This window comes from Calidris pugnax, unplaced genomic scaffold, assembly GCF_001431845.1.
Source record: "Calidris pugnax isolate Ruff unplaced genomic scaffold, ASM143184v1 scaffold274, whole genome shotgun sequence".
In the NCBI taxonomy this organism is placed as follows: Eukaryota; Metazoa; Chordata; class Aves; order Charadriiformes; family Scolopacidae; genus Calidris; species Calidris pugnax.
Genome location: NW_015091009.1, coordinates 734,005 through 748,315, shown reverse-complemented (window position 1 = coordinate 748,315; position 14,311 = coordinate 734,005). Strand labels below are relative to the sequence as shown.

General features: G+C 39.4%; 1 protein-coding gene across 1 annotated transcript in view; it reads left to right on the top strand.

Moving 5' to 3' along the window:
- The first annotated feature begins 688 nt into the window (after positions 1–688).
- Positions 689–14,311, top strand: part of UGGT2 (UDP-glucose glycoprotein glucosyltransferase 2) — a 108,567-nt gene continuing 94,944 nt past the window's right edge. The window contains exons 1-4 of the mRNA XM_014955635.1: positions 689–912; positions 2,313–2,395; positions 8,968–9,098; positions 10,215–10,327. Of these exons, the coding sequence (XP_014811121.1) occupies positions 758–912; positions 2,313–2,395; positions 8,968–9,098; positions 10,215–10,327 (482 nt within the window). The 5' untranslated portion in view covers positions 689–757. The remainder of the gene's footprint in view (positions 913–2,312; positions 2,396–8,967; positions 9,099–10,214; positions 10,328–14,311) is intronic.

Here is a 14,311-nt window from a genome sequence, read left to right as displayed (position 1 = left end):
ATATATGGACACATGTTCCTAAGAAAGATATAAAAGAGTTTGTTAAAACAATAAAGTTGGGTCTTTTGGGCTCTTGCTCATGAAGGTGTGTGTGTCTTCATGGCTGTCTCAACAGCAACACCCATTTCTTTGTTCACGGTCACCTCTCTTTGGAGGCACTGGTCCGTCCTTGCTGCTGCACCTTCCAATTAAATTATTATTTTTTTAAAAACCAACGCCTGAGACTCTGCTGCGGGAAACCCAGGGCCAAGCCTGAAGGACGAGGTAACACACCCCAGAGTAAGCGAGAGTGTGCGACACCACGACTACTGTGCGAATTCCCGGCCAGCGGCCTCTCCTTTAACAGCAAACCTAGAGACACCCTATCCGAAACTCCCACTTACAAAACAACACGAGAACTGGAAAAATATAACGGAACTGCCCCGGTTACCGGCTGAGGCACCCCCCGCCCCGCCTGAGGGAGGGCAGCGCACGCGCACCCGCCCCTCCCGCGCTTGCGCGGCGGCGCGAGCCAGCCAGTCAGCCCGCCGCCCGCCACGCCCCCAGCGCCGCGTGTCACCGCGCTAGCCCGGCTGGCCCCGCTATTTATTTGGCGTCATCCTCTGATTGGTCCCTGGGTTGACCAATAGCCCTACGGCCAGGGCACAGCGCAGCCAGTGGGAGCGAGGCAGAGGCCGTCGTGGGCGGGGCAGCGCACGCTGAGGCTGAGGGGGTGGCGGCGGGAGCTCCGAGCACCCCTCGCTGCCTTGTCCTCCTCATGGCCGGCTGGTGGCTGCCGCTGCCGGCCCTCCTTCTCCTCGCTCTCCTGTGTGCCCGGCCCTGCCCCTGCGGCAGGCCTCCGGCCTCCTCTCAGGCCGTGACGGCCCGGCTGGCGGCGAAGTGGCCGGCGACGCCGCTGCTGCTGGAGGCGAGGTGCGTGCAGCCGCCGCCTCCTCCTCATCATCTTCCTCCTCCCTCTGCTGCCCTTCCCCGGCTGCCGCGGGGACCGGGAGCGGCGATGCTGCCTCCCCCGGCGGTCTAGTAGGGGGCGGAGGAGCCTGGTTGAGGGGGCGGGAGGAGGGAGCCCCTTCTCTCGGCGGAGAAGAGGGGGGGGTGGCTCTCGGAAAGGGGGGGGCTGCGTTTCTCTCTTCCTCTGTCAGAGGGCGCGGTGAAGTTCTCCTTTGGCATAAAGCTTAACTGTTTTCTGCCTTTGTAAAGTGCCTACGGGTGCTGCCGACGGGCTTTCCCAGGCTTTCAGTCTGCTATTTGGGTTGCTTTGTCTTCAGCTTGGAATGTTTTGTAGATTAGTTCGAGGAGATGCAATGGGCTTATCTACAGAGTCCCTGCCTTCTGCTCACTAACGGCATCTCTTCCTCTGCCCCCAGTTAGTTTACTCCCACTCCTGAATGACATAATGATGTATAAAGGGATTAGCGAAGACGTTAAGCTGTAGTAGTAAGACAAACCCATTTCTTTTTTCTCTTCTAGAAAGATATTGTTAACTTAAAATTTCAAAATTTGAAGTGAAATTGTTTTCCAGTATCACGTGTTTGTGGCTCACTTGCCAGTTTGGTTTTAAATCCTTTTTTGTGTGGTTGTTGTGCTTTTAAAGTTATTTGCTGCTGTTTATAGAACTCCCATGAAAGGGAGCACTGCAGGCTTCTATGATCAAAGGAGTGGCAAACTTCCAAAGTAAAGACTAGAAAACAGCACACTCATGCCAGCAAGTAGATCTTTTTGATAGGCATCCGGGGGGAAACAACTGATGCTCCCTTAAAAAAACCCACTAAACTAAAAAGTGTTACCAGTAAGTGGAAGAATGGTATTTGGAAGAAAGCAAATCTTACCTTTTATGTTTTTGTAAGGATTAACCAATTTTTGGAACTGTTCTGGAGACTGGGGACCTCTCCTGCATAGTAAAGTAGACATTGTCATTCAATTAAAAACTGTTACCTGACAGAGTGTGTGTTCTCATTTGTATATTTAGCCACTATTAAATAAAGTTTGTGTGCTGAGTTGATTATAACTGTATATTGGAATACCTGTGGAAAAATAAAGTGAAAAATTATGTTTATTTCTGTATTGGAGAATAGTCTGCTTGCTTTACAGCTCCCATTGTTGAGTTCAGATTGGTAGTATTTTGTTCAAAATTTCTTTAAAATGAAATATATCGCTGTTCAGTGTTCATGCTGCAGAGATGTTAGATGGTCATTTGAATACTTAATACTTGGTTGTTGCTGAGTATTTGTTATTTTAAACAACTGAAGATTTTTACTATGGTACCTCTTTGGACACAATCAACCTATGGACAATTCATTTTTATTTTTGAACAGTGAATTTATTGCAGAAGATGGTAATGAGAAGTTTTGGCAGTTCTTGGAAACAGTACGAGAATTAACAGTTTATAAGCAAGGAGGTAAGTTAAACAGCATGCTAGTTTTAACATATTACCTTGCAGTGTATTTAACTTTCAAACATCAAGCTAACACGTTAACTAGTTCCAGTCAGGTAAAGCCTAACTCTTCCACTATTGCTTACTAGGTAGATTTCTTTGAGAAGGTTGTAGCATGTTTTCCCCTAGGAGCTTTACCTCCAGAGGAGCTCTAAAAGCAGGGAAGATGTGATGGACTGAACCTCTGTTACAATATGGAACAGAAGTGTAAAGATTAGAAGAAAGTAGCTATCTTGTGTGACTCAGCAAGAGTTTGTAGGATATTCTGTGTTTTGTGTAAGATGTATGTTTCTAAGGGAGAGAAACCCACAAATAACTAAGATGAGAGTGCTAGCTAAAGGAAAAAACTAAAAGAATGGCTAAAAAAAGTTTTAATACTTGTAGGTGGCATAGAGGTTTAAGGTATTTGTCAGGGATTCTTGTCAGCAGAGAGTTGCATTAAATTCTTACGCCTAAGAAGGCCGAGTACATTCTAGGAGTGTAGCAGCAGGTCAAGAAAAGTGAATATTCCACTGTATGTGGCACTTGTAAGACTGCCTTTGGACTGCAGGGCCCAGATTTGGGCTCCCTGTAAAAAGAAAGACAAGACATACTGGAGTGAGTCTAGGGAGAGGATGACCACAGTGGCTTGGGAACAGGAGCAGATTTCTGAGGGCAGGCATGGAGAACTGATTTTATTCAATCTGAGGAAGAGAGGAGAAAGGAGAGACATCATGTCCTCTGCTTTTTATGAGGAAGGTGTAGAGAAGATGGAATCAGACCTTTCCTGAAGGTACACAGTAATATGAAAAAAAGCAATGGGCCCAAGTTGAAACATGGGAATTTCGGTTAGATGCTAAGGAAAATGTTTCTGCTATGGGGTTGGGTAAACACTGGAACAGGCTGCCCCAGGTGGCTGTGGAATCTCCATTCTTGGAGATAATCAAAACTCTGCTGCATGAGGCCCTGAGCGGCCTAGTGTAGAACTGAAATTAGATCTTCTCTAAGTAAAAGTTTGGTTGAGGTGACCTCCAGAAGTCACTTTGGTCTTGAACTATTCTTTCTTTTTTTGTGTGTGTGAGTAGTTCAGATGCAGCTGATAGTGTCTTGAAGAGTGATGTATTAGATGGTGTGTCAGAGGTTTTTGTCAGCCATTTCTTGTCTGCTTGTTTGGGCCAACTTTCCAAGAAATGTGAACTCTTACTTATTAAGACGCTTACTATTAGTTTTACAGGTGTCTGTTGAAATTCACTGTTAGCTGCATACTTTACCTATTTTACCTGGATAAACTGTGTGATTGAGAATAAATACATTACCAGTAGAATGATCTGCATGGTCTTTCTTGCCAATAAAGTATTACAGTAGTGGGGAACCTTAAGAAAGTACTAAAATAATACTTTATGCATACTAAGCAATTGATGTATGTTTATTTATCATTATGGCAAGCAAACTCTATGTTTATAATGCAGGAAAACTGAAAAGTTCTGGCACCAAGTGGTTTTCTTAAAAGTCAATTCGTAGTTGGGGTTGCATTATACAAGCAAACCAATGTTCTTTATGAACAGGATGGGAAGGAAAGATTCAGGTTTAGAGGAAAAACAGTTACTTAATGACAAAATCACATCAATTTTGAATCTTCCAGCTTGAGAGCATCTTACTGAAGTCAACATAGTAAGGGTGAAATAGAAATATGAACATAATATGTATACAGCAATAGTTAAGCCACTTCCAGTAGGAAAGTCTGCATTAGAAGTCGACAATAAAACGGTCAGCTAGAGTGAAGGATACTGATATTGAAGTAGTGGTGTGGCACAGTTACTGCAAAGTGTGTGATAGTATACGTCTGAGGAGAAGTTGGTTCTCTAGATAGTGCAGAATGGGTTCCGTCTTAGCTGTTGCACGTCAAGATACGCTGAGGTAGAGGGATGTTCATGATAAATTAAGGCTGAAGTAATGAAAACTACTTCAGCAAATCAAAGGAGTTGGCTTTCAAAGGTATTGGTTGGGGTAGCTGACTTCTTTATTCTTCTCTGGATGATCCCAAGAGTAGATGGGATTGATAACTGGCAAATTGTTGGTTTTTAAATAGAAACGTTTTCATAGAAGGTAAAGAATTACTAGATTTGAAGCGGAAGAAATGGGTTTATAGGAGAACTGGATGATAGATTTGTATCCCAACCTATTTCAGTGGTATTAAAGCTAAAACTTAAAAAATCAAATATAGTGGCTGTTTGTTTTCTTGGTTTTTTTGTTTGTTTGTTTTTTAAACCACTCCTTGGATGATTTCCAATCCGTTGCTTATCCGTTCTGAAAACTTGTTATTTTAAATCTAGAATAATCAAATCAACATATGTTGTTAACTTGCTCATTTAAAATATTCAGCTGTAGCAAATTAGGTCTAGTAATGGTCTGTGTAGCTGTGATATATGTAGCAATTTAGTGGACTTGATAGGAACAACGTATGTGGAATTTGGTAAAGCATTTAGTCTGGTGATGTATTTGGTTGTTGTAACATTTTCTTTAATATGAACTCATATCAACTTGGGTGTCATTAAGATTATACAGTATGAAAAACACGAAAAAGTTAATGATGGGATACACTATATAAATTAGAGTGAGGTCTTCAGATAGCATGGACAACATTGTGTATGTCTATTAACATGCAATGTATCTTCCACAAGCCTGGTGGCAAGTTTGGAAATGCCAGTAATGCTATTTTGGTCTCCATGTATGTTACGAAGAAATGAAAGCTACAAAAATTTTATATTAAAACCAGCACAGTTACAAACCACTGAAGATTGCATTTTAAATTTGCTGCTGCTTTTATATCTCAAAAGGTTAATTTAGGAACACCAAGTGAAGGTAAGTAGCCAGTTCCCTGCTGACTAATTATAACTTGAGTGTTTACTGACTTCCCAAGTGGTTCAGTTTTATATACTGAATACATATTATATATTTATATACTTAAATACATATTATAAAGCAAACAAACTACAAACTCCACACAAACACACTAATAGGGAAACTATTTTCTCTGAAAAATATTACATAAGTATATTACATAGCAACAACAATCATGCAAATTATGTGTTGTAGTCTAGAAGACATTATTCACAACTGAATTAGATAAGTATTTTACACATGCATATCAACATTAAAGATTAAAGAGGAATCGATTTCACAAGCTTGGTGCTTCTATAATAATCATGCTATAAAATATTCCCTCTCTGCCAGGATCTTAGTTGAATGTCATAAGGATTTGACTGGCCAGTGATTGCTTGAACTGCTGTTATCTGGGATCTCTAATTCCCTGCCTGATCTATGGGTACAGATACACACATCTATGCTGTTGGAACAATCCCCATACTCCCTTCCCTCAAAATAATGATCCCAGCACCCTGTACTCTTCTGACTAATTGTGTGCCTTATGCTTACTCTCCATACCTCCTGTGCCTCAGCACTTTGAATTCTCCTGCAGGCCACCAGCATATTTTCAGATTAATTTTGTGCTGCCTGTGCATGGGATCTGAGGAGCTGTGATTTAGACCTTTACTTTCCTTTTGTCACCATCCTTGTCATCTCCCTTTAATTATTTTTAATCTACCTGTGATGCGAGATACTGCTGTGGATTGTGGATGGTAAATGTCAATGTTTAAACCTGTCTGCTTGCTTAGCTGTTCAGTTCTTGTAGTCAATCTAATCAATCTGGTCACAGGAGCTGAGAGGGCTATTCAGCTGACAAATTTAGGCATCTTTAGAGTGAGCTAAATAGCTTCTCAAGTCTTGCTGGCTGCTAGGCTGTATCTCTCTTGGCTACAATGGGATTTTTACAGATAACATAACTCATAAACGTGCGTTCAGATGGCTGAAATCTGGAGCCATATCCTATTAATGTTGTCTCATGTATTTATTTTGAAATCAACTTCGTTAATGAATTTAGTGGTATTATGCTATCATGCAGCATTTTATGACCAGAAACATCTGTTTCTCCATGGTTCTCTGTAACATCCTAAGAAATGTAATATGAATTAATATGACTTTTACTCTTTGGTGTAGAGTGCAGTGTTAAGATGTGCCTGGAAGGCAAGTAATTATAAGGTTTCAAGGAGGAAATAGTATGTGAAAATAATTTTGAAAACTGAAACCATAGTTCTGTATGTAATAAACTTTAAAATGTGTTTTTGCATTAGGTGTATCGTATAGCGTGATGTAGATTAATTAATCTTGCTGAAGTTTAAATTACAGCTGTAGTCTGAATGAAGCTGCCAGTGTAAATGTTAAGTTGAAGTGGTAGGAATGGATGCACGATTTGATAAATGTAACCTTGTCAATGTGTGACACAATCATTTTTTGAAGGCACATGACAAATATTATCTTTTTTTTCTTATTAAAATCATCCTTGTCTTAATCATCTTCCAGAGCAAAAATGTCAGCTGTTTTCCAGGACTGAAAGCACAGCTGGAATTTGTAAGCCAAAGAATTTAACGACTTGTGATAAAAATGTTTTTATTGAGGCAGTATCTTTAGAATTGTATATTTAATAACTCTTTATTATGTTCAATAGGATGTTATTTGAGGCTGAGTGGAGAGGCAGAAATTTCGGATGGAATTTTTATTTTTGTGGAGATGCTGTGAAGAAAATTTGAAAGTATAGTTATTGCAAAGACATTTCAATCTGGAAGTATTTGCCATTTCAAAAATTTTTACATTCACTGCTTGGGAAGCCAAAATTATCTCGTTTGAGTTCTGCCACAGCTATGTGTAGGGTTAGAAAACATAGAAGAGGTGGGGGTTTTCTCCATTGAATTTAATGTTAGACAGTAATGATCATATACATTTTATGGGAAGGCAGCTTTCTGGAAATGCAGGTCATACCCTTTGGTAATCGTAGATTATTTTTTTCTAGTGAATTACAGCAAATTCAGCCTTTCTAAATAATGAATTTTAAGGAGGAGGAAAAGGTAGAGATGAGATCCTAGAGGCTTTAAGGACAAAAGAAGGTTAGGAGTTGTGAAGAGGAAAGTGAGAGGATAGGAAGTGCTTAGTTATGAAAATTGTATACAGAGCTGCTGGGAGCAGTTAATGGATATTTCCAAAACTGTGTCCTTTAAGGTTATTATATGTGATCTAATGTTTTCCTGGAACCTAGGCCATGGTGAGGGAATGGCATTTTGATTTCTGCACTCATCATTTGATACAAGTACTTCTGAGACCTACTGCAGGTGACACAGGTAAAATCTGGCACATTAAATCATTGGAGGTCATTTTTACACTGTATAAAATTGGGTGCCCCTTTGGGCCCCTAAAGGAGTTTCCTTCTGGGACGATCATTCCACTTTCACAGCAAGAGCACCTTTAAAATAAAGTGCTGACCTAAGAACACAGATAAATTCAAGCTGGACAGCTAGAATGGTTCCTCCATGTAATTGACTTTGCTGCAGGTTTTTGCTTTTATAGGCGAATATTTGAATTAAACATTAAAAAGTTCTTGAATCAGTGCAGTTTCCAGGTAGTACCTTATCAGTGAAGTAAAACACATGCTAACTAGATACATATATGGGGGCTTTTGGCCCATAAGGTGGCAATTCTGGACTCCTTCACACGTTTCATCTGCTGCTCCTGTGGATAAGCAAGCTCTGGGAGAGGGATGGTGTACAAATCTTGGTGTGGTCACAGCTTTCATTCTCTGACTCTTAATTTGTTAGTGTTGAAGAATATCATATAGTACAATGTATGCAGGCTGATTTAAAATTTTGGTGAGCAGTATTCCCTAAACAGATAGAGGTCTTTTTCACAACTTGAAAAAACAGCTTCTTTCTAGTTAGGCTTCTTTGCCTCACAGTCCGAGGACAGCATGACTATATGTCTCTAGAAGAAGAAATGAAGGTTAATTATTTCTAACAAATGTTCTTTATAGCACTTCAGTCAGTCCCAGACACTATCCACCTTCCTTCTTACTTGGACTCCTAATTTTGGCCTTGACAAAGCGAGATATGCAGAGAGAAGGGATGCCAGTTCACATGTTGCGTCCATTCTCATACTCTTGTTTATCTGTCTTCAAGGAAGTAGGATACGTGAGCGTAGCATAAAGAATGTCACCTTTAGAACATTTTTATTTATGTAAGTTGCATGGTTGGTGTGTTCCAAGACTAGATTTGAGGAAATAATGTGTAAATAAATGCCAGTTGAAAGTGAGTAGCCTTTTAACACAAATTCTGAAGGCTAGCATAATCTTGACAAATAGAAATAGATGAATAAACTTTATTCAAGACTTTCCGTTTGAGTCTGTAGAGAGACATTATTGTCTTGAGTCGATTTTTACATTGCTGAAAATTTAGATGTAAACTAGTGCTATTGCACTCACTTCTGTTGAATTTATGTTGCTTTAGGCCTTTAGAATTGGTAGTAAAGGAAACAATTATCAGCAGACAACATTCAAGACGTTTGAACTGCCCTGCAGCGCTAACATATTTGCCTGTTATGTAGCACAGGTAGATATGTCACCTCATTCATGGCTAAATATCAAATGTGTCTTGTTTTTTTCTCTTCTTCAACAGATTCAGAGCATTCCTATTACAATTTAATCTTGAAGAAAGCAGGACAATTTTTATCCAATTTGCAAATCAATCTATTGAAGTTTGCACTCTCCATACGGGCATATTCTCCAACTGTTCAGATGTTTCAGCAGGTGATTGTATTATCTGATATATTTGGTACATGATTTTGTGGTATTTTGGCTGCAGAGTGAAGAATGTTCATTATTACAGTTCAGTAAAATATATCCTGACATTATTTGGACTCAAACATGATCCATTTATAAAGGTGGTGCTTTTATAAGCTGGTTATATTGACGGGAACAAATATTCATGTTTAATTGTATGGATAGCTTTTTTAGGGGAGAATTTTTGGAATTATTCACTTTTAAAACTTGGGTTGTGGGGTTTTTTTGCATTGCTTTAAATAAAACCTATGGGAATTCAGATATTCCCAACATAGGAAATTTCCTGTAGTTTCAAGTCATTTATATTTGTGGGCTCTCTATCGTTATGTTAGTATTTGAAAAGTTGGAGGGGTAGAGCAGTCAAATACCTGCTTTATTAATGAAAAAGTGGGTGGGCATAAATTCACTGTGCCTCTAGCCTACAGCTGACTCTCCTCATTTTAGCAATGCTGCCTTCAAGATTAAGTGAGAAATCCATGTTTCTGAAAGGTAATAAGCTGTAATAAAGTTAAGGTTTTTTGCAGGTATTCTCTGGAGGAATACCATCATCTCAGACTCATGTCTTTTCATTTTTATCTTTCAGCTTGTGAATCCAGAGTCATTGATTTGCAGTCATATGATTCCCACTTTACATGGGAATAGCTGAATAGAGTTTAAAGAAAAAAAAAAAGACAGGGGGATGGGAAGGAGAGAGAACCAAAACCTGATGTTAATTATTTGGGATTTATTGGTTAGCAGTCAAATCTTTGTGCATTACCATGATTGCTGATAGTGACTAAAAAATATCTCAGCATACAGGCTGTGGTTTCAGCTTGAGATTTCTCAACTCTGTCTTAGAGAACATAATTGGACTTGCATTTTCTGGAGCATAACTGCATTTGATAGACTACATCTTACAGGGGTTATAAGGTCTTAATTTTCTAATATTTTCCATTACTTTTTTCACATGTACCCAGTTTCGAATGGGCTTAATTAGAAACATAATTCAATGGCAGCTGTTGAGTTATTTTAATCAAAGGGATGTGAGTTTAAGTTGAAGTGCAATCAAAGCATTCTGGTTGAGTGTAATTGTTGAAATATTAGATTGCAGCTGATGAACCTCCACCAGAAGGCTGCAGTGCATTTGTGGTTATCCATGAGAAGCAGACCTGTAAGACTAATGAAATAAAAAAGCTGCTGAAGAAGGCTACTAAGAGGTAAATATAATGATCTGTTTTAAGAGGAAAAATAGATTACTAAAGAGGAGAATGTATTATTGCATATACACTTGTAGTATTTTGAAATATTGTGTTGTACTTGGTAAGCCCAAGCCCATACATCTCTGTTTACTGGATATTGAATGACAATCATTTAAAGTATATGTTATTTTAAGTTACTTTGGGTATTGAAATATTTCAAACACTTCCTGCTGTAAAAATTCATCAATTATAAATCGAAGTAGGCATTTAAAATAAAATCATAGAGCTTTGCTCTCTAAACATGTGGATAATTTTGTAATTCTTCCCATCTTTTTTTGATATGGAATAGTCAAGTTTAAGTTACAGTGTACTTTCTATAGAAGCTTACCATTTAATGCCTCTGAGGTAGTACTTCTGCTGACAGACCTTTCTGCATAGTCATTGGTGCTGCGTTTGAGGTGTTCTTGATGGTAAGGGCTTGGCACAGGAGTGGAAGAGGAGTCTACCTCAACTGATGCAATGTTTCCTCAGCTTGTCCTAGACTTTGAACTATCAAGTCCATCTGCAGGCTTTGTTCTATGGAAACTAGCATCAGTCCAGAATTAATTTGGGCCATTAAGTAGAATCATGGAATGGTTTGGGTTGGAAGGGACCTTAAAGATCATCTAGTTCCAACCCCCTTGCCATGGGCAAGTAACGTAGAACCTATCAAAATAACAAATCACAGAATTGTTGGAGTTGAAAAGGACCTTCTAGAGATCATCTAGTCCAACTCTCCTGCTAAAGCAGGATTGCCCAGAGCACATTACTCAGGACTGCATCCTGGCGGGTCTTGGAAATCTCCAGAGAAGAGGATTCTACAGCCTTCCTGGGCAGCCTGTTTCAGTGCTCTGTCACCCTCACCATAAAGAAGTTTGTCCTCATATTTGAGTGGAACTTCCCATGTTCCAGCTTGTGCCTGTTCCCGCTCATTCTGTTACTGGGAGCCACTGAAAAGAGTTTGGCCTCCATCCTCCCTCAAACCGCCCTTTAGATACTTGTCAGCATTAATAAGGTCTCCCCTCAGCCTTCTCTTCTCCAGGCTAAAGAGTCCCAGCTCTCTCAGCCTTTCCTCATAAGGGAGATGCTCCAATCCTTTAATCATCTTTGTTGCCCTATGCTGGACTCTTTCCAGTAGTTCCCTAAGTAATAATGAAATCAGGAAAGCAAAATGTTTAATCTCTATTAAAAAAATAATTCATTCATATTTTTTTCAAGAGCTCTGTGTACCTTTTTTTTTGTTTTTCCTGCAATGGTCAAGGTCACCTTAATATACATCAGTGTCCATAGCCTCAGCTGCTTCATGGAGTTATGTAGAGCTGAAAGATGATTTAGGAAGGCATATTTCTCGGATTTTGATTTCTATCAAATATAAATTGGAAAAAAAACCCACCTGAAAACCTATAAATTTGTCTCTTTGGGGATGGTTGCTTCTGAAGACAATTTTGTGTTCTACATGTGTCATTTATGGTCTTTTCAAAGTTTATTGATACAATTACAATCTACTAAATCAGTCCCATTTTGAACTATTACATTCTGCCTCACAAATGTCTCTTTACTTTCTTACATATATTATTTGTACTATATTTTGGCTTTGAAAATGATGCTGAAATCTTCTGGTCATATTAAGGCATCATGAGACCTTAACATTTTATCACGATGTCTGAATGTGCTCTTCTAAAGCAGTTAACTGGATTCAGCACTTTTTCCTTTCTGGAGATGCTATCCCCAAATTTACAAGGTTCTGGAAATCCATGATATTAAACAACAGAATCCTGAAATATTCAGAATTGAAAGAGTTAGACTTCTAGGAATCATTAACTTTAAGAATTCACACCAAAACTTAAGTTCTTTCTATTAAATTACTCTTGTGTTTTGGATGGTTTTGTGCGTACCAGTCATGCTACAACCTTCAGAACTGCAGGGACAAAATCTTGATAAATTTCCTCTCCTTCTGTTCACTCCAAAAGTAGTTGAGTCATTCAAATATTTAGAGTTCCTGGAGCTAGACTTTGAGAAAAACATGTTCACCTTCAGGTAATTGTTTCTGCTGTTGTTTCCAGTTGTACTCTCAAGGGCCCTGGAGGCTTCAAAGCAAGATCGTCAGTGGTTAAATGGTTGGAATTGCTTATCTTGCTAGTTGTCCAAAACACAACACTAAGATTTCTGGGGCAGTTGCTGCCAAGAGCAGAAGCTTTGATGGGAGTCACATATTGCTCAAAACAATCAGTGCTTTAGCAGGTTTGTCAGTACTCATCTGCTGTCTTCTGTACGTCATCTTCCTTCTGCTCCTGGGATTGGCAACTACTAAGGCATGCCTAGTAATTGGTTAGCGAGTGCAGAACTCCACATCCATGTATTTTTTTTCTTTTTTTTGTCTGCCCAACTGCTATTCCTTCCCTTCTAGACAGCCTTCTCATGAGACTCCTTATGGCAGGAAATAAACTAGCTTTCAGCTCCAACCGCCAGAGAATCAATTACTTCTCACTACTATTCAGTGCCGAAGAGAAACAGAGGCTTATCTTGGATTTAGAAAGGCTGAACACTTTAGTTCTCCAATCCAAGGTCATTATGGTTAGCCCTATGCAATCTTATTTCACCACAGCACTTAATTTTTTAGTGAAGCTTGGTCATTATAGTATAAAATGCTTCCTTTGAGCTGTCAGTGTTCAAGAAAGTCTTGACAGCCCTTGGTACCCACCCTTTGAGAACAGGAGTCATTCTTCTGCTGTACGTAGGTGACTAGCTAAGAAAAGAGAAGCTCCCTTGATTTAAGTTTTCAATTCTATAAAGGAGTTTGGCTGTTCTTTTCTCTCTGGATATGAGAAGGAAGTTGCACAAGTCACATCCTGTATGCATGTTTTCATTCAGGGCAAATCTGGATCTGTTCTTGAACACTCATTTCGGGAGTTGTTTCAGCCTCCTTGATGACACTTATATTGGCTGCTCCATCCTCTGAAGAGAGTGGGAAAGCTTGCCTGGTATTTTTGTGACACATGGCTGTGTGCACTCGAGTTAATTCTCAATCCAGGCATCTCCTTCTGTCTCTGCCTTAGAAATATGGTCTTTGATTGTGTACCTACCAAGTTACCGAAGATATTGACGTTAAGGCCCTGAGTAACCTAATACAAACTGGCTCCACTTTAAGTGAGGCTTTGGAGCATCTGACTTCCAAAGGTCATTTGCAGTGTAAATTATTCTGGTATTTTATATTGAAGGTATGCCTGAGCTTTGCATCAACAGAAACTGATGTGTGGAGTTCTGCTCACACCTTTCCAGTATGACTTTTCAATGAGTATCTACTACACACATTTGTGGAGTGCCAGTTGGATTAGAGTTTCTCAGCTTGCCTTGGGGAGGTTTGGAGGCAGTTTACTGGTCTTTCAACTGTGCAAAGGCAACTGTGAAAAAGAAGTGTACTCATCAATAATTAGCACATTGAGTATATTGCTCAACCACATCCATTGTTACTTTTCCATCTTTCCAAGGATTTATTCAAAAGGTGTTTGTAGTCATCTAAGAAACCATTGCAGATATAGAAAGTGTAACTTCTCTACGATCACGGCCTTCAATAAGGAGGGTAGGTAGGCAATCAAAATTTGTAAAATTAGCTGAATTAACAGAGCTTGATGGTGTAAGAGAAGCATAATCCCAGTGTGGTGGCTGCTTTCTCGAACTTCACTGACTATCCCTCTGCTACTCTGTTACTCACTGTCTGATCTGTACATCTCTAGTAGATGTAATGCATTGTTTAAATTAAAAGGTTCACGCTGTAAATGATGCACAAAATCTCAAAGTGCTGTGCTCTTCATTTGCTCTTTGTTGCGATTTTGGCAAACTGTATTAATTTATAGTTAATCCTGGTTTTTCAGTTTCTTGGGCTTTAATATGAAAACATGTTTTAAGGTTTTTTTTGTGAGAAATCATGATTTGTGATGATTTTAACATGGCTTGTATACTTTT